The 22,001-nt window shown below is 38.7% G+C and overlaps 1 protein-coding gene across 17 annotated transcripts in view; it reads right to left on the reverse strand.

Annotated features, from left to right (window-relative positions):
- Positions 1 to 22,001, reverse strand: part of HORMAD2 (HORMA domain containing 2) — a 122,481-nt gene that overhangs the window by 42,133 nt on the left and 58,347 nt on the right. For 11 of the 17 annotated variants that reach the window (XM_036276221.1, XM_036276220.1, XM_036276215.1 and 8 more), the window contains 2 exons: positions 18,631 to 18,836; positions 18,212 to 18,465 (listed from right to left, as the gene is read on the reverse strand). In XM_036276221.1, the coding sequence (XP_036132114.1) occupies positions 18,212 to 18,465; positions 18,631 to 18,836 (460 nt within the window). Of the gene's footprint in view, positions 1 to 9,318; positions 9,351 to 14,001; positions 14,072 to 17,411; positions 17,433 to 18,211; positions 18,466 to 18,630; positions 18,837 to 22,001 lie in introns of those variants that run through there. The other 6 variants (XM_036276233.1, XM_036276227.1, XM_036276223.1 and 3 more) reach the window with 4 other exon arrangements.

Genomic DNA, 22,001 nt, shown 5'->3' on the forward strand with positions numbered 1-22,001 from the left:
AGACATATAGATGTGTGTGGGCATGTATGTGTGTGTGTGTGTGTGTGTGTACATGGGCTCATACATATATTCTCTAGCACTCTCCCCTGAAAGAGTCCACATCTAGGCAACTAAAAGGAACCACTAAAAACCAGGGGTCCTTGGAGAAATGGCTGACTCCAGAACTGGGACAGGGAAAGTGGAAGATGAGCCTAGAACAGCTGTTGTGCCAGAATGTAAGAAAGTGGAACATGATAAAAAACAAAGCTTGGCCCTGGCCAGTTTGGCTCAGTGGTTAGAGCGTCGGCCTGCGGTCCAGAGAGACCCAGGTTCGGTTCCCACTAAGGGCACGTACTTCGGTTGTAGTTTGTCCCCGGCCCTGGTTGGTCGTGCGGGTGGCAGCCACTCGATGTGTCCCTTCACGTCGATGTTTCTCTCTCTCTCCCTTCCTCTCTCTCCCTCCCACTCTATCTGTACAAAAAATGGAAAAATATTCTCGGATGAGGATAAAAACAAACAAACAAAAAAAAAAAAAAAAAACCAAAGCTTGAAGGGCAAAAATCTGAGACTGTGATAGCATCAAAATAAATAATAGTAATGGATAAAATAGATATCCAGAGTCTATATGGATTTAAATAATAAATTAATGGGAAGTTTAATAAGAAGCAGGCTAATTTACATAGTTTCTAAGTACTTCCCTACAAACTATTTATTCATTACAAAGGGGAAGAAAGTAACTTTACAGTAGAGAAGCCTGGCAGAAACCACCTTAATCAAGTGACCAAAATAAGCATCATCAGTAATGGACAGATCAAAATCATGTGCCACTTGACAGGAAGCAATGAGTATGAATACTCAGCACCACTTCTGTGGTATTCTGGAAAAAGATGCCTACCCTGAATTTAATCACGAGGAAACATCAGACAAACCCATATTGAAGGATCTTCTGCAAAATAACTGGCCCATTCTATAAATATATGTCAAGGTCATGAAAGTCAAAGAAAGACTGAAGAACTGTTGCAAACTAAAGGAGACTAAAGAAATTTAACAAGTAGCCCTGGCCAGTATGGCTCAGCGGTTAGAGCGTCGGCCTGCGGTCCGGAGAGACCTGGGTTTGGTTCCCGCTAAGGGCATGTACTTTGGTTGCAGTTTGTCCCCGGCCCTGGTTGGTCGTGCGGGTGGCAACCACTCGATGTGTCCCTTTCATGTCAATGCTTCTCTCTCTCTCTCTCTCCCTTCCTCTCTCTCCCTCCCACTCTATCTGTACAAAAATTGGAAAAATGTCCTCGGTGAGGATAAAAAAAAAAAAAAAAAAAAGAAATTTAACAAGTAAATGCAACACATTATCTAACCTGGATCCTTTTGTTATAACAGACACTACTGGGACAGTTGGAAAACCTTGAATGGAATCTAAGGGTTAGATGGTAGTAATGCATCAAAATTAATTTCCTGGCTTTCAAGTCTGTATTGTGATTATGTAGGGGAATGTCCATACTTCTAGGAATTCTATACTGCAATATTCTGGAGTGGTGAAAAAACTGGTTCAGAAAAACATATTATTTAGCCCAGCCAGTGTGGTTCAGTGGTTGAGCGTCAACCCATGCACCAAAAAGTCGCCAGTTTAATTCCTGGTCAGGGCACATGCTCAGGTTGTGGGCCCGATCCCCAGTGAGGGGCATGTAGGAGGCAGCCAATCGATGTTCTCTCTCATCAATGTTTCTATCTCTCTCTCCCTTCCTGTCTCTCTAAAATTGATAAAGAAAAAAATTTCTTTAAAAACCATATTATTTGTGGTATACTTGCAGCTTTTCAGTAAGTTAGAGAGTATTTTGAAATAAAAATAAATTTATACAAAAATATTAGTTTAAAAAGATTGTACATTTTATTTTCTCCTGTTAATATAATGCATATTTTACAGACAAATAATGTAGAAATTGAAGACATTTATTGTGTTCAAATCTATCTAGTGATTACTTTGAAATGTGTCCATGTGTAAGTAAGGTGTCAATAAGCTTGACTTGATCTAGAAACATAAAAAAAAAAATGACCAGAGAGGCTAGAGATGAAGGAGTGAGAGGAAATCGGTAGGAGCTAGGTTCAGAGCCTTGGGCTAGAATAGATCAGGTATGTCCTGAAGGCCATGGAATGTAAAATGACATGAACAGATTCATATATTTAAAAAGAGAAGACAATACTTTATGTTAAAATGTGTGAGGGCAAAATGAAAATAGGGAGACCATTGCAGCAGTCCTGTTTACTTGGGTTAACATGGTAGCAATGAGACAGTGATAAGTAGTCAAATTTGAGATATACTTTAAAAGGACAACTCACTGGACTTGCTGGTGGACTAGATGTGGGTTACAAGGGAGAAGAACTAAGGGTGGCTCCAAGGGTTTAATTAGAGGAGGTGGGCAAATGATGATGTAATTTACTAAGATGACAAAGACTGAGGGAGTGACTATTGACAGGAAAATAATGACAATTATGTATTGGACAGTGGAGTGGTGGGGATGAACACCTAATTAAAGTAGGTTAAAGAGCCCTGGCCGGTTTGGTTCAGTGGTCAGAGCGTCAGCCCTAGGACCAAAGGGTTACAGGTTCCATTCCCAGTCAAGAGCAGGTTCAATCCCTGGCCCCAGTAGGAGTCATGTGGGAGGAAACTAGACAATGTATCTCTCACATTGATGTTTCTCTCTCTCTCCCCCTCCTTTCCACTCTATCTAAAAAAAAAATCAGTGGCAAAGTACCCTTGGGTGAGGATTAAAAGATAAATAAATAAAAACAAAAAACATAATTACTAAAAAAAAGTAGGTTAAAGAGAATAGAAAGCAAGAAAGTAGATAGAGCAAGCACAGACAATTCTCTTGCAAAACAGATATGATATGGCGCATTCCAAGCAAGAGAAAGTATATTTGTTAAGATACAGAGGCAGAAATTAACTTGGTTTGTTCTCGTGACAGTAAAAAAACTGACCTAACAAGGAAGGGGGAACATGTTGGGTAATAGCGGAAAATAAGACAGGTAACATGGAGCCAGATCACGAGCAGCCTGAAAGCCAGTTAGAGGTGTTTAGACTTGATGTGGTAGGAAGTAGGAGTCATGAGATACTTTAGAGAAGTGATATGATGAAAATTATATTTAAAGACGATTAGACTGGCAGTGGTATGCGGGATAGAGCAGGAGGCTGTGGGAGAGCCTGGAGGCTGTGGCGGAAATTCAAATGTTAGAGGATGAAAGCCTGGACTCGAGTTTTGGCAGAAAGAACACACTGGAAAGGGAAGGCTTGGGGGAATTTTGATATCTGACTAAAAAAGGAGAATGATTTCAGGATTCTGAACTTAAGACATTGAGAGGATAAAGGTGATGCTGAGAGGCAGGAATACTGTTCTGGGTGTGAAGGCAGAAGGCAGTGGTGAATAAAAGGATGAGCATATTGGATTTGTTACAATAGTGAGTCATCAAAGTGGAAATGCCCAACAGAAGGTTAAAGGTATAGAACTAGAGCTTTGGGGCATGGTCAGGGCTCAAGATATGACATTTGGGAGTTAACACTAAAGATGTGATACTTGAAGGCCTGAGAATGAATAGATCTTGGAGACGTCAGGATTCATCTGCAATTAAGGGGAAGAAGAGGAACAAAAGTGACAGAGAGAAACAGATGACAGATAAAACAGGTGGAAAGAGAATGAGGACAGTATTATCAGAGAAATAAGAAAATACATTTAAAAGAGAATATATAATCAACATCACAAAATAGGTCAAGAAGATTGACAACATGAGTAAAACTGTGAGAATTAATTAAAAAGTCATGGTTCATTGTCCTGGCCAGTTTGACTCTGCGGGTAGAGCATTGGCCCTCAGACTGAAAAATCACAGGTCCAATTCCCAGTCAAGGGCACGTACCTTGGTTGCAGGTTCGTTTGCAGGCCCCAGTCATCCCAGGCCCTAGTCAGTGTTGTGCGGGAGGCAACCAATCAATGTGTGTCTGTCACATTGATGTTTCTTTTTCTCTCTCCCTCCCTCCCATTCTATCTAAAAATCAATGGAAAAATATCCTTGGGTGAGGATTAAAAAAAAGAAGTCATGGTTTATTTTGAAGAGAGTAGTTAGGAAAGTGAAGTGAAGAAACCAGCTTTCTGGGTTGAAAGGCAGGTAAGGAGGGGCACAATAAATGGAAAGATCTTGTGAAAAATTTGGTGAGGAAAGGAAAGAAACCGAATACTAATTAGAGGTGTAAACGGGATTATGTAAAGGCTTTTCTACCTAATGGGACCAACTTCATTCAAATTCCCCTTCTCCTTCGAGATTGTCAACAAGTCTTGCTTTTGAACAGTCAGAATTATGACACAAAGCATCCAAAACCAAGAGGAGGAATTTGATCTTTCTTGTGTTCTTGTAAATTAATAGGAAAATATTCATCCCTAGCCCTAGTCGGGTTGTATGGGAGGCAACTAGTCTATGTGACTCTACCACATCGATGTTTCTCTCTGTCTCTCTCTCTCTCCCTCCCTCCCACTCTATCTGATGATAAATAGAAAAGTATCTTTGGGTGAGGAATAAAAATAAAAAAAAAATAGAAAAGTATCCTTGTGGACTTTCAAACTATCTTCTACCAATATTTTCTTTTTCCTAAATTGAAATTACAGATGTTCTGGCAAGGTCTGAAAAGATACAGTATAGTGAGAAATTAAAAACATACAAATATTTTCAGATAGTATGATTTATCCAGTGGCCTTCTACCCAGCCAAGGTGTTTATTTCCAAGTGGGAAACTATAAGCTAAAATTCTCTCCTTCAGACCATTTAGACTTAAATTCTTTTTTTTTTTTGAAAATTTATTTATTTATTTATTTTTTTGTTACAGATATTTTACCTTTTTACCCCATTGGCACCCCCCACCCCACCCCCCTCCACCCTGTCCCCGGCTTAGTTGTCCATGTCCATTGGTCATGCATACATGCATATAAGTTCTGTGGTTTATCTCTTCCCACCCCCCCAACCCCCATCCCCTCTTCTGAGGGATGTCAGTCTGTGCCCCACTTCCATGTGTCTGGGTCTACTGTATTCCTCAGACTGTTATGTTCATTATATTCCGTATATAAGTGAGATCATGTGGTATTTGTCCTTCTCTGCTTGGCTTCTTTCACTTAGGATAATACTTTCCAGGTCCCTCCATGTCGTCTCAAAGGATAAGAGATCTTTCTTTCTTACCGCTGCATAGTATTCCATTGTGTATAAGTACCACAGCTTTTTGATCCATTCTAGACTTAAATTCTTTTAAATATAATTTTTTAGTATTTTAATACTATTATGAAGTGTTTTTCATGTTAAATTTGTTAAGACTATAACAATTCTCAGAAATCCTGTATAAAGTAAGTAATATTATCTTTAGTCTTGACCAAAATGCCTAAAGAAAAAAATGCATTGCTTGTCCTATAAACTAATTCTTGACATTTAAATATATATATAAATATATATAAATATATAAAATATATATATAAATATATATATATAAATATATAGCCGGCTGATATGGCTCAGCAGTAAAAGCGTCACCTGTGGACCAAAGAGTCCCGGGTTCAATTTCGGTCAAGGGCACATACCTCTGTTGCAGTTCATCCTGGCCCTGGTTGGGGTTGTATGGGTGGCAACCAATAGATGTGTCTCTCTCACATTGATGTTTGTCTCTCTCTCCCCCTCCAGCTCTATCTAAAGATAAATATAAAAATATCTTCAGGTGATAAAAAAAGAAAGAAATATATTTACTGCCCTGGCCAGTTTGGCTAGTGGTTAGAGTGTTGGCCCAAGAACCAAAGAGTCACAGGTTCAGTTCCTGGTCAAGAGTTCGTACCTTGGTTTTAGGTTCGATCCCTGGCCCCAGGAGAGGTCATGCAGGAGGCAACTAATTGATGTGTGTGTGTGTGTGTCTCTCTCCCTCCACCATTCTATCTTTAAAAAAATAAAATGAAAAAATATCCTCTGGTGAGGATTAAAAATAAATACATAAATAAATAAATAAATAAATAAATAAGTAAATAAATAAATTTACTGACTTCTGGGTAAAGATGGTAGATTGACACACACATTATTTAGCTTCCTCCCCAAATCCCACCATAATGACAGTAAAGAGGGTTATTTAAAGAGCAGAAACCCCAAAGGACATAAAGAATAGACAGAAGACAACTGCAGTGAAATTTTGCAAGCTGGAAAACAGATGGATGATAGGATTAGTTATGGTAGCTGATAACTTAAACTAGCAGTGGTGCAAACCAAGGACCATCCAAATGTACATTAGTCTAAGAAATTTCCAGCATCAGGTACTTTTAGAAAAGAGTATAAAGAGGGTGGCTAGAGGAGCTAAAATAAGACCAACTGAGAGACATTTATGAATCAGTTGGAATCCTCAAATTCCTTCCTCAGCTTTGCAGAACCAAGCAGTTACTCCTAGCCTACCTGGGCATAAAATCAAAAGTTTATTCTCTGGAGAGAGTGAGAGAGGTCTTTGTATAGTGGGATACAAAGCATACTTGAGGCAGGATTATGGTACTGGAAACAGAATTAAGTGAAAGCATGTATACTGAATGTGGAGACTCTCAACCTTCTATTTGACTCCCAAAACATTGTTGGTCAACATCAATTCTGAGGAAACTGACCAAGAGGAAACATTTTAAAATACAGATATTGATAATTCTCCCAAAGGCCTGACCAAATGATTCTATAATGAAGGTCACAATCACAATCATCCACATGCTCAGAGCTTTCTAGTCCTTTTACTCTTTAATATGAGCAGGCAACCAAGAACTACAAGCCATCTTCGGACTTGTGAAATTGGACAAGGGTAGAGGAGGAAACAGCAAAGAAACAGAAAAAACAAACACAGACATACAAAGAGAAGAAATACTCCTAGGGAGAATATCCTCTGAGGTAAGATACAATTCTATAAGCATGAAGAACAGGATGCTGTAAAGAGGAACATTCGGAGAACAACAAAAAGCTATTGGAAATGAAAATACAATAACACAAGTGAAAACTCAATAGAAGAGTAGGATTATGATGAGAAGTTATCCATAGCAGCAGAACAAAAGTACAGAGATATGAAAAATTGAAGAGAAAAGATTTTTTTTTTTTATCCTCACCTGAGGACATTTTTCCATTTTTTGTTCAGGTAGAGTGGGAGGAAGAGAGAGAAAGAGAAACATTGATGTTAAAGGGACATATCGAGTGGCTGCCACCTGCATGACCATCCGGGGCTGGGAACAAACTGCAACCGAGGTATGTGCCCTTAGCGGGAACCAAACCCGGGTCTCTCTGGACCACAGGCTGATGCTCTAACCACTGAGCCAAACTGGCCAGGGCGAGAAAAGATTTTTTTAAATAAGAGTATCTGTAGGTCTACTATCTATATAGTAGTAGATCCAGAAAAAAGAACAGGGAAATTTGAGGAGACATAATTCTCATCAAGGAAATAATTTAAGAAAATTTCACAAAACTAAAAGGATACCCAAGTTACCAGATTCAAATGGGCCAATGAGTGACAAATACAAATAATGAATTAAAATAGATCTATATCACCCAGCCAGTGTGGCTCAATGGTTAAGCATCAACCCATGCACCAAGAGGTCGCCGGTTCGATTCCCAGTCAGGGCACATGCCCAGGTTGTAGGTCAAATCCCCAGTGAGGGGCATGCAGGAGGCGGTCAATCGATGTTCTCTCTTCGATGTTTCTATTTCTCTCTCCTTTCCTCTCTCTAGAATCAATAAAGAAAAAAAAATTTTCAAATAAATAAATAAAAATAAAATAGACCTATATCAAGGTACAACATTATGGAATTTCAGGAGAAAACTTCCTGACAGGAAAAAAAAAGGATAATATATAAAACCACAAAATCAGAATGGCTTGGAAATTCTTAACAGCAAAATTGAAAGTTGGTAGACAAAGAAACAATGCCTCAAAATTCTAATGAAAAATAATTGAACTCCTAGATTTTTATTTCCAGCAAAACTCTCAATCAAATAATGATAATGATATTTGTAAAATAATGATATTTGTAGGGCATGTAAGATGCCCAAAACTCACCTTCTATCACACCTTTCTAAGGAAGTTATCAGAGGATACACTACATGGAAATGAGAGAGCAAACCAAAAATAGAAAATAGAAGATCTAATACAAGTAGAGGCAACGAATTCCCTGGAAATTGGTGATGGGAGATCACAGGATGAGAGGCAGGAACCAGAGAGAGAGAGCAATTATCCAGATTTAGTCAAAAGTGAAAAACTCCAGGAGAAATTTCTCAGTGAGGATGAAATTATTGCTTCTGAATATCTAAGAGAAGACTTTGACCAGCACTATCTATTAGATCTCTCTGTGATGATAGACATATTCTATATCTGCACTGTCTAATACAGTAGTCGCTGGTCAGAGTACTTGAAAAGTGGCAGGTGTGACTGAGGAACTAAACTTACATTTTATCTAATTAAAATTAATTTAAATTTTAATAACCACATATGGTTAGTGAATACCATTTTGGACAGTTCAAGTTTAGATAATCAGCAAAAATTTGAAGTTGAATTAGGAATAAGTATAGAGAAAACTAAGAAAATGAAAACAATTTTTGATCACAGCGAAATAAAAACTTATGCAAGAAAGGAAAAGCAGCCCTGGCCAGTTTGGCTCAGCGGTTAGAGCGTTGGCCTGCGGTCTGGAGAGACCCGGGTTCGGTTCCCACTACGGGCACATTCGGTTGCAGTTTGTCCCCGGCCCTCGTTGTTCGTGCGGGTGGCAGCCACTCGATGTGTCTCTTCACGTCGATGTTTCTCTCTCTCTCTCCCTTCCTCTCTCTCCCTCCCACTCTATCTGTACAAAAAATGGAAAAATATCCTCGGGTGAGGATAGAAAATAAAAAAAAAAGAAAAAAAAGAAAGGAAAAGCAATCATGGCTTACTACATAACACAGCTCTATATAGAATTATACAATTATAAACATAGAAGCACAAGTTATTGACATAACGCAAATTATATACTGGGAGGCAATTAGGTGGCTTATTTTATTTTACATTCATTTACCAAGAAAGTACAGACATTTTCTATCAATCATTTTATTTCTCTAATATATTCTTTATTTTTAAATATGTTTTTTAATTGATTTTAGAGAGAGAGAGGAAGGGAGGGGAGAGAGACTGAGAGAGAGAGAGAGAGAGAGAGAGAGAGAGATTGACATGAGAGAGAAACATCAATCAGTTGCCTCCTGCACTAACCTTGACTGGGGATCAAACTTGCAGCCTGGGTATATGCCTTGGCCAGTAATTGAACTGGCAACCCTTTGGTGAACAGGATGGCCAGGGCTTTCTAATATAGTCTGTTGTTGTTAATCCTCACCCGAGGATATTTTTTCCATTGATTTTTAGAGAGAGTGGAAGGGAGAGAGAGAGAGAGAGAGAGAGAGAAACATTGATGTGAGAGATATATATTGATTGGCTGCCTCCCTCACACACCCTGACTGGGGCCGGGGATCGAACCTGCAACCCTTCGGTGCATGGGCCAACACTCTAACCACTGAGTCATACTCTAATATATTTTTTTCTTCTTTATTGATTTTAGAGAGAGAGGACGTGAGGGAGAGAGAGATAGAAACACTGATGAGAGAGAACATCAATTGGCCACCTCCTGCATGCCCCCCACTGGGGATCGGGCCCACAACCTGGGCATGTGCCCTGACTGGGAATCGAACCAGTGACCTCTTGGTGCATGGATCGATGTTCAACCACTGAGCCATACTGGACGGGTTCTAATACAGTATACTCTTTTTTTTTTATCCTCACCCGAGGACATTTTTCCTTTTTTTTTTTGTTCAGATAGAGTGGGAGGGAAAGAGAGAGAGAGAGAGAGAAACATCAACATGAAAGGGACACATCGAGTGGTTGCCACCTGCACGACCCAACCAGGGCCGGGGACAAACTGCAACTGAGGTACGTGCCCTTAGTGGGAACCGAACCCGGGTCTCTCTGGACCACAGGCTGACGCTCTAACTGCTGAGCCAAACCGGCCAGAGCTCTAATATACTCTTAATGGCTACATATTGCCTCATTTTATTGGTCAAATTGATCAGAACACAGTTTTCACAATATTCCTTTATTTTGCTCTTAATGTCTGTGGGATTTGTAGCAATATCCTATCTCCCATGCCTGATATTGGTAATTTGTGTCTTCTCTCTTAATTTCTCATCTAGTCTATTTAGAGGTTTATCAATTTTATTTATTTTTTAATACTTTCCTTTCTTTTTTTTTTTGTACATTTTCCAGATATTGTATTATCTATTTCTAATATAACTCAACTGTGGTCAGAAAAGTGCTCTGGATGATTACAATCTTTTTATTTTTTATTTATTTATTTTTCAATATTATTTTGTATTAGTTTCAGATTTACTGAAACTTGTTTTATGACCCAGAATATGGTCTAACTTGGTGAATGTTCTTCAAACATTTGCAAAGAATATGTATTCTGTAGTTACTCAATTGTTTATAAGGTTAATAATGTAAAAATGATGGATAGTATATTAAGTCTTACAGATTTTTTATTTGTTCTATTATTGAAAGGGGAGTGCTGAAATAATAATTGTTAACTTCTCCTTTAATTCTGTCAGGTTTTGATTCTTGTATTTTGAAGCTCTGTTAATTAACTGCATATTAATTTAAGGCATACTCCTTTTTCATTTATATCATTTTATTTTATTTTATTGTTAATCTTCACCCAAGAATATTTTTCCATTGATTTTTTTCTTTTTTTTTTTTAAGATAGAGTGGAAGGGAAGGAGGGAGATAGAGAGAAACATCATTTGGTTGCCTCCAGCACAACCCTTTCCAGGGCCAGGGATCGAACCTACAACATAGGTACATGCCCTTAACCAGGAATCAAACCTGTGACCCTTTGGTGTGTGGGCCTATGCTCTAACCATTGGCCCAGACCAGCCAGGGCTATTTTTTCTGGAAGATTAGAGAGGCAATGCTAACATCAGGGAGGCTCATTAGGAGACTCAGCTGTCATTCACCAAGAAAACATTGAAGACAGCCTGAATCAGCCCCACAGCAATAAGGCCAGACTTAGGAAATATTTCAAAGGCAAAACAGACAGAAATGGTGACCAAAAGGAAGTGAGAAGTGTGAAGAAAATAGGAGTTGAATACATTCCTCCTCAGGCTGTTTGGTAAAGTGATAATGTAATACCAAGATAAGGAATCTGGGAGGGAGAAGAACATGTTTGATCAGAAGTTGAGATTCCATTTGGAGATGTTGAATTTGAGGTAATTGCAGGATATATATGTCTATATATTGATGATCAATTAGGAATGAGGGAGACAAAACCTAACCAGAGAAATAGAAGAGACAAAGATAAAAGCAAAACATGAATGAAATAAAAAATAAACAAAAAAAGCAATAGAAGTGATTAACATAAGCAAAAGATAACTTTGAAGAGTAATAAAAAATACTGATTTTTGACAAATAGAAAAACACATGGGGCACAAATAAACATCACTGGATATGAAAACAGGGAAATAACTACAGAAACAGAAGAGATTTTTTAAATTATGAGACCTCCATGAATAACTCATACCAAAATATATGCATGCCTGAAGGTGGTAGAGAGAAAAGTCAGGTATTTATATTTATATATTTATATAACATATAAATATATATAATTTATAAATATATATACCCCCCCCCAATCCTCTCCCAAGGGCATGCTTTTTAAAAAAAAATTGATTTGAGAGAGAGAGACAAACTTCAATGTGAGAAACATGGACTGGCTGCCTCCCGTATGCACCCCAACTGGGTATTGAACTCACAACCTAGCTATGTGCCCTGACCTGGGAATTGAACCTGCAACCTTTTGGTGTACAGGACTTTATATTTTTTAGTATGAATTTATTCATAGAGGTCTTTTGTTTTGGTAGTTATTTCCCCTTCTTTAGAGAAAAACAGTACATCTCTGTAAACCTTAGACAAACTTTTTAAAATAAAAACTGTTGAATTAATTGATAAGTTGGACTATATTCAAATTAATATAATTAATATTCTTTTCATCATAACACACCATTAAAAGAGTAAAAAGGCAACTCATAAAGTCAAAGAGATCTTTACAATACATGTATCTGACAAAGAACCTATATGTAGAATATATATATATATGCAGACCTCCTGCAAATCAATAAAAATGAAAGACAACCCAAAAGAACCTAATAGAAAAAATGACAAACCTTGAAAAGACACTTCACAAAAGAGGATATCCTACATGGCCAATAAACATATGAAAAGGTGCTTAATTCATTAATCATCAGGAAAATGCAAATTAAAACCACAATGACATACTATTACACACCCACCAGAATGGTTAAAATTAAAAAGATGGAAAATGCCAAGAGTTGGTGAGGATGTGGAGCAACCACAACTCTCATATATTGCTGATGGAAGTGTAAATTGGCACAATCACTTTGGAAATTGTTTTTGTAGCATCTATTAAAAGCTAAAAGTACACGTATCCTTTGACCCAGAAATCATACTCCTAACAATTATATTCCTACCAGAAATGTGTACATATTTCACTAAGAAACATATTCAGAATGTTCAGAGAAGTACTATTCATAACAGTCAAAAATATAAAATTATCCAAATACCCATTACGACTAGATGGACAGGGAGAATGCCCTACAACAATATGCAGAACTGAGGATAAATATCACAATATAATGTTGAGTGAAAAAACGGTTTGCACTCTATGATTCTATATTTGTCAAATAAAAACAAGATCAACTAATAGAAGTCAGGATAGACATATTTTTGTTGAGTAGAACGGGTTTTCTGGGGGGTTGGTAGTATTTTGTTTCTTAATCTAGGTGCTGATTTAACATGCTTACTCCATAGGGCTATGGCAAGGATGAGGCAAACAAGATACCTAGGGAGCAAAGTTTAAGGAGGCACTCATTCTCAACTTGTTTGCCTCCCCCTCACATCAGCCGTGGTGTTCATTTTGTAAATATGTATTGAGCTGTATCATTATCATGTGTATATTTCTCTCTCTCTCTCTCTCTCTCTCTCTCTCTATCTCTCTCTCTCTCTCTCTCTCTCTCTCTCTCTCTCTCTATATATATATATATATATATATATTATACTTGGATTTAAAAATGTTAAGGTGTCTGGTCTACCTCACACCACAAATAAAAATAAACTCCAAATGGGATAAAAACCTAAATGTAAAAATAAAAATCTTTTTAGAATGAAATGTAGAAGAGTATTATAAATGACCTCAGGTAAAGAAAAATTTCTTAAGAATATTCAAGCCCTTGCCAGTTTGGCTCAATGGTTAGAGCATCGTTGGCCTACAGACCAAAGGCTCTTGGGTTCCATTCCCAGTCAAGGGCACGTACCTGGGTTGCAGGTTTGAATCTAGGTACTTGGGTGAGGATTAACAGCAACAACAAAAAATACTCAAAAGTAGTTATTACAGAAAAATATTTGACTACATTAAAATTAAGAACTTCCCTTTAGCAAAAGACATCTTTTAAAAATTGAGCCCTGGCGGGTTTAACTCTGGTTAGTGCGTCGGCCCATGGACCAGAGTCTCGGGTTCAGTTCCCACTAGGGGCATGTACCTCGGTTGCAGTTTGTCCCCAGCCCTGGTTGGGGTCATGTGGGTGGCAGCCACTTGATGTGTCTCTCCGACACTGATGTTTCTCTCTCTCTTTTCCACCCTCTCCCTCCCACTATATCTGAAGATAAATGCAAAAAAAAAAGTCCTCGGGTGAGGATTAAAAAAAAAAGGATAGAATATTCTATTCCACAGCAGTGAAAATGAATGAACAACCACAATTAAACTAATAAATCTCATTTTTGATAGTCAAGCAAAGGAAGTAAATCAGAGAATACCTAAAGTATGATTACATTTATATAAAAATTTTAAACAAGCAGATATACTTATAGATGGTAAGGGAAGAGTTATCATAGAATTTAGCAGAGAGGTTACCTTTGGAGGAGGAGGGGGTACAATGAGGAAAGATCACATGGTAGGTTCTAAGGTAGTAGCAATGTTCTACTTCTCAGCCTGAATGGAGTGTATAAAGATGTTCTCATTATTCTTTGAACTGTACATACTATTTTTATATACTCTGCTGTATGCATGATACATTTCAAAATACGATAAAATAATTTTAAAAGCAATAAAGGGTTCTACATATGAATGTATGTGTATGCATGTGTATTCCATAAAGGAACAACAGAATTCTTAGTGGAAAAATGTCAGTAAGCTTCACTAGGCTTATAAATTATTTTCTCATGTGATTAGAGAGCTGAAAGAGGAACTTGAATTGACTGATTTTAACACAAAGTCCCAATCTTTGTATACAGTTGACCCTTGAACAACATGGGAGTCAGGGGTGCTGACCCCGACATGGTTGAAAATCCAAATATAACATTTAACTCCCTCAAAACTTAAGTTGTCCCTCAGTATCCATGGGCGATTCATTCCAAGACCCCCAACAGATACCGAAATCCACAGATGCTCAAATCCTCTATATAGAATGGTGTAGACCCAAATTCATTGCTAGACTGACAAACCTCAAAGGGAAAGGGGTTGGGGGGGGTGGGAAGAAATAAACCAAAGAACTTATATGCATAACCAATGGACACGGACAATAGTTTGGGAAAAGGTGGGAGGGGGGCGGGAGTGGGGAGGAGGGGGTCAATGGGGGAAAAATGTGGAACATCTGTAATACATTTTACATCCAACAATAAAGATGTGGAAAAAAAAAAAAATAGAATGGTGTAGACCAACACGTACAGTTGGCCCTCTGTATTCATGGACTCCCAAGGGTGGATCATAAACAGTATAGGTATTGGAGTCTCTCTCTGGAGCATGCCCAAGTCTTTCCTCCTATTCTTCCCCAGGTGCATAAAAACAAGGGGGAAAAAAAAGAAATATTTATTTTAAAAAATCTGCATATAAGTAGACCCATGCAGTTCAAACCCATGTTGTTCAAGGGTCAACTGTATACAGTTCCTACTAAATGTATGCTTAAAAAGTGTTGTCCCATACCTTATTTAATCTATCAGTTGAATTATTCATTCTTAAACTGTCCTTCTTTCATTAAGATATGTGCCCTTGACCTGGTATTGAATCTGAAATTCTTTGGTCTGCAGGCCAATGCTCTAACCATTGAGAAACCTGCCAGGACAAAAAATTCTTAATTTTAAACGATAAAAATTCAGTTGATACATGCTCATTCTCTTCTTAATTTATTTTTTAAAACCAATCTATGTCAGCGATATCCTCCTTTAATAGAATTAGAAGAAAGTGGCATCAAAATTTAAAACCATTATTATGTGTGACATTGTGACAATACTTACTAAAAATGACCAAAAAAATCCTGTTGTTTGGTTATTTATATTAATTAAATTTAGACTCTTTTCGATGTACTAAACATAATACAGAGTCAAAGGTTGTCTACTATAGCCATCTATCAATCTTTAAGTAGGACTCAAACTATCTCAAGCAAATAAATTAACATTGTAATTTTAAAATAGTCCCTAAAAAGATTTTATTTTATTTTTTATATGTTTTTATTGATTTTTTTAGAGAGTGAGGAAAGGAGAGAATGTTAGAAACATTGACGTGAAAGAGAAACATTAATCGGCTGCCTCCTGCACACCCTCTACTAGGGATCAAGCCGGCAACCTGGGCATGTTCCTTGACAGGGAATTAAACCTGGACCTCTCAGTCAATGGGATGATGTTCAATCCACTGAGCTACACCAGCTGGGTTCTACAAGGATTTTATAGCATCCCTTTCTACTAGGCATCTGAAAATTCTTTATGTCTAACTCAGAACCCATTAAAAAGTTTTTTGTTTTCTTTATTGATTCTAGAGAGAGAGAAAGGGAGAGGGAGAGAGAGAGAGAAATATTGATGAGAGAACACGTCAACTGGCCACCTCCTGCATGCTCCCCACTGGGGATCGGGCCCACAACCTGGGCATGTACCCTGACCGAGAATAGAACCTCTTGGTTCAAGGGTCGATGCTCAACCACTGAGCCACACTGGCTGGGCTAACTCAGAACCCTTTTAATACAATGTTGGCATTCAGTAAGCTTTATAATCCAGACAACAGAGTGTGAATTTACCTAGAACACAGTGGGGCCCTAGCAAGTACTCAATTCGAAGCCTCTCCTGGAAAAAGTAGGAAAGTAAAAGGCTCAGAGCCCTGCCTTTTTGGTTCCAGTGCTCCTACCCCAGTCCCCTGGCTTTCCCTAGACATCCAGACCCAAAGCTTGTCTCTCTCTCTCCACATAACCAAGAGCTGAATATCATTTTGTTTTCACTCTGACTTAAGTTTATCCATAACTTTTTCCTCCCCCAACTCCCTCCTACCCAACTTTACCAGTAATCAATAACTTATTTATACTTCCAGTGAATATGAATAAACACTTAAAATATTTTTTAAATTCCAAAAATAACTGAGGAAAGAATGAAGACGGGGAATATATAAAATGGAGTCACTTTAACCAAGCTGCTAAAATTATTAACATTGTGAAAGTTGAGGCATGAGGAAAGACATCATTCTCATTATAACTACCCTGGAAACTTACTTACTTATTTAACATATTTTTATTTTTATTATTATTATTATTTTATTTTAATCTTCACCTGAAAACATTTTTCTATTTATCTTCAGAGAGAATGCGAGGGAGAGAAAGGGAGAGAAAGGGAGAGAGAAACATTGATGTGAGAGGGACACATTGGTTGCCTCCCACACGACCCCAACCAGGGCCAGAGACAAACTGCAACCGAGGTACATGCCCTTGGCTGGAATCGAACCTGTGACTCATTGGTTCCGGGGGCTGATGATCTACCACTGAGCCAAACCAGCCACTTAAACTTTTTTTTTTTTTTTTTTAATCCTCACCCAAGGACATTTTTCCATCTTTTGTTCAGATACAGTGGGAGTGAGAGAGGAAGAGAGAGAGAGAGAGAGACATTGACGTGAAAAGGACACATTGAATGGCTGCCTCCCACACAACACAACCTGGACTGGGGACAAACTGCAACCAAGATATGTGTCCTTAGTGGGAACCGAACCCGGGTCTCTCTGGACCGCAGGCCAATGCTCTAACCGCTGAACCAAACCAGCCAGGGCTAAACTTTTTTAAGCTTAAACTTTTTTAAACTTTCTAGGTCTAGATATATGTCTGGACCTCCAGTTAATCCTCTAATTATCCCCTGAAGGACTCACTTATCCAGGCCACCTGATTACCCCCTTAAAGGACTCACATATACATTCACCTGACATCCATTACCCCGACCACTGGGATGTGACCAGACTTCCTGGCACCCATCTTCTGGACCACGCCGCATCCAACATCCTAACTGCCTGTCATCTGATTGATAACTGTCCTGGATTAATCCTAGGGCTAAGAATGCAAGACTCATAATTCTCAGGAATTTACTCTTTGCCCTAACAACTTTTAACCTTTCCTTCTCTTTGGGATACTTATAGGTTTTTGCCCAGTTGTGTTTTCAGTATGCAAATTCTAAGACCCTTGAATAAATCTCTATCATTTATTTCTAACAAAGCCTTCAGATTATTATTATTATTATTATTATTATTTTTTAATCCTCATCCGAGGACATTTTTCCATTTTTTGTACAGACAGTGTGGGAGGGAGAGAGAGGAAGAGAGAGAGAGGGAAACATCGATGTGAAAGGGACACATCGAGTGGCTGCCACCTGCACGACCAACCAGGGCCGGGGACAAACTGTAACCGAGGTACATGCCCTTAGCGGGAACCGAACCCGGGTCTCTCCGGACCGCAGGCGGACGCTCTAACCGCTGAGCCAAACCGGCCACGGCGCCTTCAGATTATTTTTGAGTATGTTTATTACTTATAAATTAAAGACAGAAAATACAAATTTTTCTAAATTCATGGGTATCTTTTATAAAAGAAGTATAATGGAAAGTTTTTTTCTTCTCCTAGTCATAGACAATTTTATCTAACAAAGTGTATTTCCTTCTTAAAGACAGTACTTTTTAAAGAATAAATACTCCTTAAGGATAGGGGATAGGTTTGTTTCAGTTTTTATATTGGAATACTCCATTAGACCCTGTTACTGTGATATGACCGGTATAGTAACTCAAAAATGTCAACTGTGTTTAACTGAAGCATGGAGGCTCACTAAAGCTTTGCCTTACTTGATCATTGCATTCCTCTTCTTCCTCATCACAGTCTAGACCCTGATGAGCAATCTCAGTGGTGCTGTTCTCCTGAAAGAGATTATTCTCCAAATCGAACACTCTGGTGGCCTCAGTTATGACTTTTAGTTTAATGCTATGAAAGCCAGTTGAAACCATTCCCACTTGCAGGTTTATGGGCTCCCCTTCAAACAGCAGGATGTGTGAGTTTACACCTTCTTTAAAGCCAGGGGGCTGGTAATCATGTGGGGTCACTGCAAAATAAAAAGTACAGAAAACTGAGCTTCAACAGAACAAATCAGGTAAATCTTTCATGTATGGCAACAGACATCTTTTTCTGTTGTTTGCAAAATCCTTCTATTTACATAGAATATTACTTCAACACTGAAGCAGCAATTTGACTAGAAGTCTCCACCTACCTGCATTATAGTAGTGCAGTTTCATAGTAAGTGTAACATCATTAGGAAGGGGTCCAAGGTTCTGCATCAGTATATACAATTTACGGATCAGTAGAATACTGGCTTTCTTGATATCTTCACTCTTTGTCCCAGTTCCAATGCTTGTATTACTGCCATAACAACATAGAAAAACAGCATACTTTTCAATCATATGCAATATCAAGAATCTATTAAAAAAAGAACAAAAATTTTTACTATAAGATCAAATAAATATAAATTAAACATCAGGACACTCTTGAGATTATTTTTAGAATGTAAATTAGAGAAGAGAATATATTTTTTGCAATGTATATACAAAGGATTTCTTTTATTTTTTTATCATCCTCACCGAGGACATTTTTCCATTTTTTTTTGTTCAGGTAGAGTGGGAGGGAGAGAGAGGAACAGAGAGAGAGAGAAACATTGATGTGAAAGGGACACATCGAGTGGTTGCCACCCGCACACCAGGGCCGGGGACAAACTGCAACCGAGGTACATGCCCTTAGCGGGAATCGAACCCGGGTCTCTCTGGACCACAGGTCGGCGCTCTAACCGCTGAGCCAAACCGGCCAGGGCAAAGGATTTCTTTTTTTTTTTTTATCCTCACCCGAGGACATTTTTCCATTTTTTGTTCAGATAGAGCGGGAGGGAGAGAGAGGAAGAGAGAGAGAGAGAGAGAGAGAGAGAGAGAAACATCGATGTGAAGGGACACATCGAGTGGCTGCCACCCGCACGACCAACCAGGGCCGGGGACAAACTGCAATGAGGTACATGCCCTTAGCGGGAACCGAACCCGGGACTCTCTGTACCGCAGGCCGACGCTCCAACCGCTGAGCCAAACCGACCAGGGCCAAAGGATTTCTTATATAGCAAGTTCCCTTAAGGAATTTTAAATATGACCTAATTTTTAAAAATTTGATTTACAAATAACCACATACTATAATAGTGAGAACAAAATGGCTTTGGAATTAGGAGACTTGACATCTAATATTGGCTCTGCTGCTATTAGCTGAATAACCTTGGTTAAGTAATATGGACACTCTAAGCCAGTTAGCTCATTTGTGAGATAAGCTTACACACATTTCTACAACTCTTCTAGTATAAAATCAATCATCAGGTCTGGGCCTTTCTATCATCTGGTTATCTCTCAGAAGTATCCCCTCCTCAGTTTTACATGGATTATGACAATGACTATTCTTCCTGCTTTTTGCTTGTCCACATTGAAAAACATTCTCCACACCACTGATGAAATAAAATTCCTAATAAGAAAATCTGCTCATGTCACTCTCTTGCTTAAAATTCTTCTATTTCAGCCCTGGCTGGTTTGGCTCGTAGTTAGAGCATCGACCTGCAGACCAGAGTCGTGGGTTCAATTCTGGTCAAGGGCAGATGTTAAAGGTTTCTAATCAGAAGGCAATCCTGACTACTCCATGTCAATCTGGTGGGCAGGTGGAAGGGAGCAGACAGAGGTCAAACAGAAATTGCAAAAAAAAAAAAAGTAGAAATTACAAACGAGCTTTGACTGGTTAGTGGATAAGATCTGAGTCAGACTAATGATGTGGCCTTGCCTTTTCACTCCATCATGCAAACATGAAGTCCTGGGCAGGGTCCTCACTATGTTTCTTCCTAGATTCGTCAGACCTGGGTTGGAGTCCTACCAGCCAGTCACCAGTGGGTTGGTCATGGCTGAGTCCCTGCCCCTATGACTGTGTCATCACAAGTTTAAATATATCCTGTATAGCAGTGGCTCTCAATCACCTCCCCCCATCAGAAGCATCAGGAAGGGTTTGGGTGGGGGGTTTAGTAAAATACATTTTTTAAAAAAAGGCCATAAAAGTTCTTCTATTTCATCCACCCCCTTTCAATCAAATTCGAGAATGGTGCATGTACAATGCCTTTCATGACAACCCATCCCCTCACCTCCACCTTCATTTGCAGTTAACTGCCCAGTTACTTCTCTCATCTATGTGCATTTGCACTTTGCTTTATCGTGCTTTTCCCACTTCTCTTCCTGGTTCTCCCAAACTCAACCTTTAATACCTAGCTCATGTGTCACTTTGTCAAGGTAGTCTTCCCTGACAATCCCATACCTCATCCTTGTTTATAACTGTTTGTATGTCCCCCTCTAGACTATGAATGACTATACCTTCCATCTCCACAATACTAAGTTTGGTGTCCAGCTACAGTGAGTACATAATAAACATTTGTTGAATTAAGAAATGAATGAGCCCTGGCCAGTTTGGCTCAGCGGTTACAGTGTTGGCCTACGGTCCAGAGAGACCTGGGTTTGGTTTCCCCTAAAGGCACGTACCTCGGTTGCAGTTTGTCCCCGGCCCTGGTTGGGTGGTGTGGGTGGCAACCACTTGATGTGTCCCTTTCATGTCGATGTTTCTCTCTCTCCCTCCCACTCTATTTGAACAAAAAATGGAAAAATGTCCTCAGGTGAGGATAAAAAAAGAAAAAGAAATGAATGAACAAGTTGGACAAAATTACCTTCCAATTTTTTCTTTTTCTCCAAAATTTTCTTCCCCAATTAGTCTCACATTTGCATAGTTTCCAGGAAGAAGTATAACAATAATATATTTGTACGATGCCTTTCACATAATAAGCATTCAATACTGAAAAATAATCCTAAGTAATTGAACTACTGGAGGCAGTGTGAATTCATAAAACAAACATTAAGTAAATACATTTATTGCTGTTTCAATTTTGAACAACCATAAGTTTTGTCTACCAGGACCTAGTCAATTTGAAAAAGATAAGCATATATAGCCATGTAACTAATGGGATCCTTCAGTATACATCATATTCATGTAAAATCCTATTTAAGACTCTCTTACACTCTTTAAAAAAAAAATTTTTTCTTTATTCATTTCTTTTTTTTTTTTTTAGAGAGAGATAGAAACATTGATGAGCGAGAGCACTGATTGGCCCCCTCCTGCATGCCCTCTCACTGGGGATCGGGCCCACATCCTGGGCATGTGCCCTGACTGGGAATCGAACCGGTGATCTCTTGGTGCATGGGTCGACGTTCAACCAGTGAGCCACACTGGCCAGGCCTCCCTTACACTTACTTACTTACTTACTTACTTACTTACTTACTTACTTACTTATTTATTTATTTATTTATTTATTTATTTTAATCCTAACCCGAGGACATTTTTGCATTTATCTTCAGATAGAACGGGAAGGAGAGAGGGAGGAAGAGAGAGAGAAACATCGATGTGAGAGAGACACATCAACTGGTTGCCACCCAAGCAACCCCAACTGGACACGACCTCAACTGGGGTGGGGACAAACTGCAACCAAGGTACATGCCCTTAGAGAGAATTGAACCCGGGACTCTCTGGTCC

Source organism: Molossus molossus, unplaced genomic scaffold (genome assembly GCF_014108415.1).
Source record: "Molossus molossus isolate mMolMol1 unplaced genomic scaffold, mMolMol1.p scaffold_m16_p_22, whole genome shotgun sequence".
Classification (NCBI taxonomy): domain Eukaryota; kingdom Metazoa; phylum Chordata; class Mammalia; order Chiroptera; family Molossidae; genus Molossus; species Molossus molossus.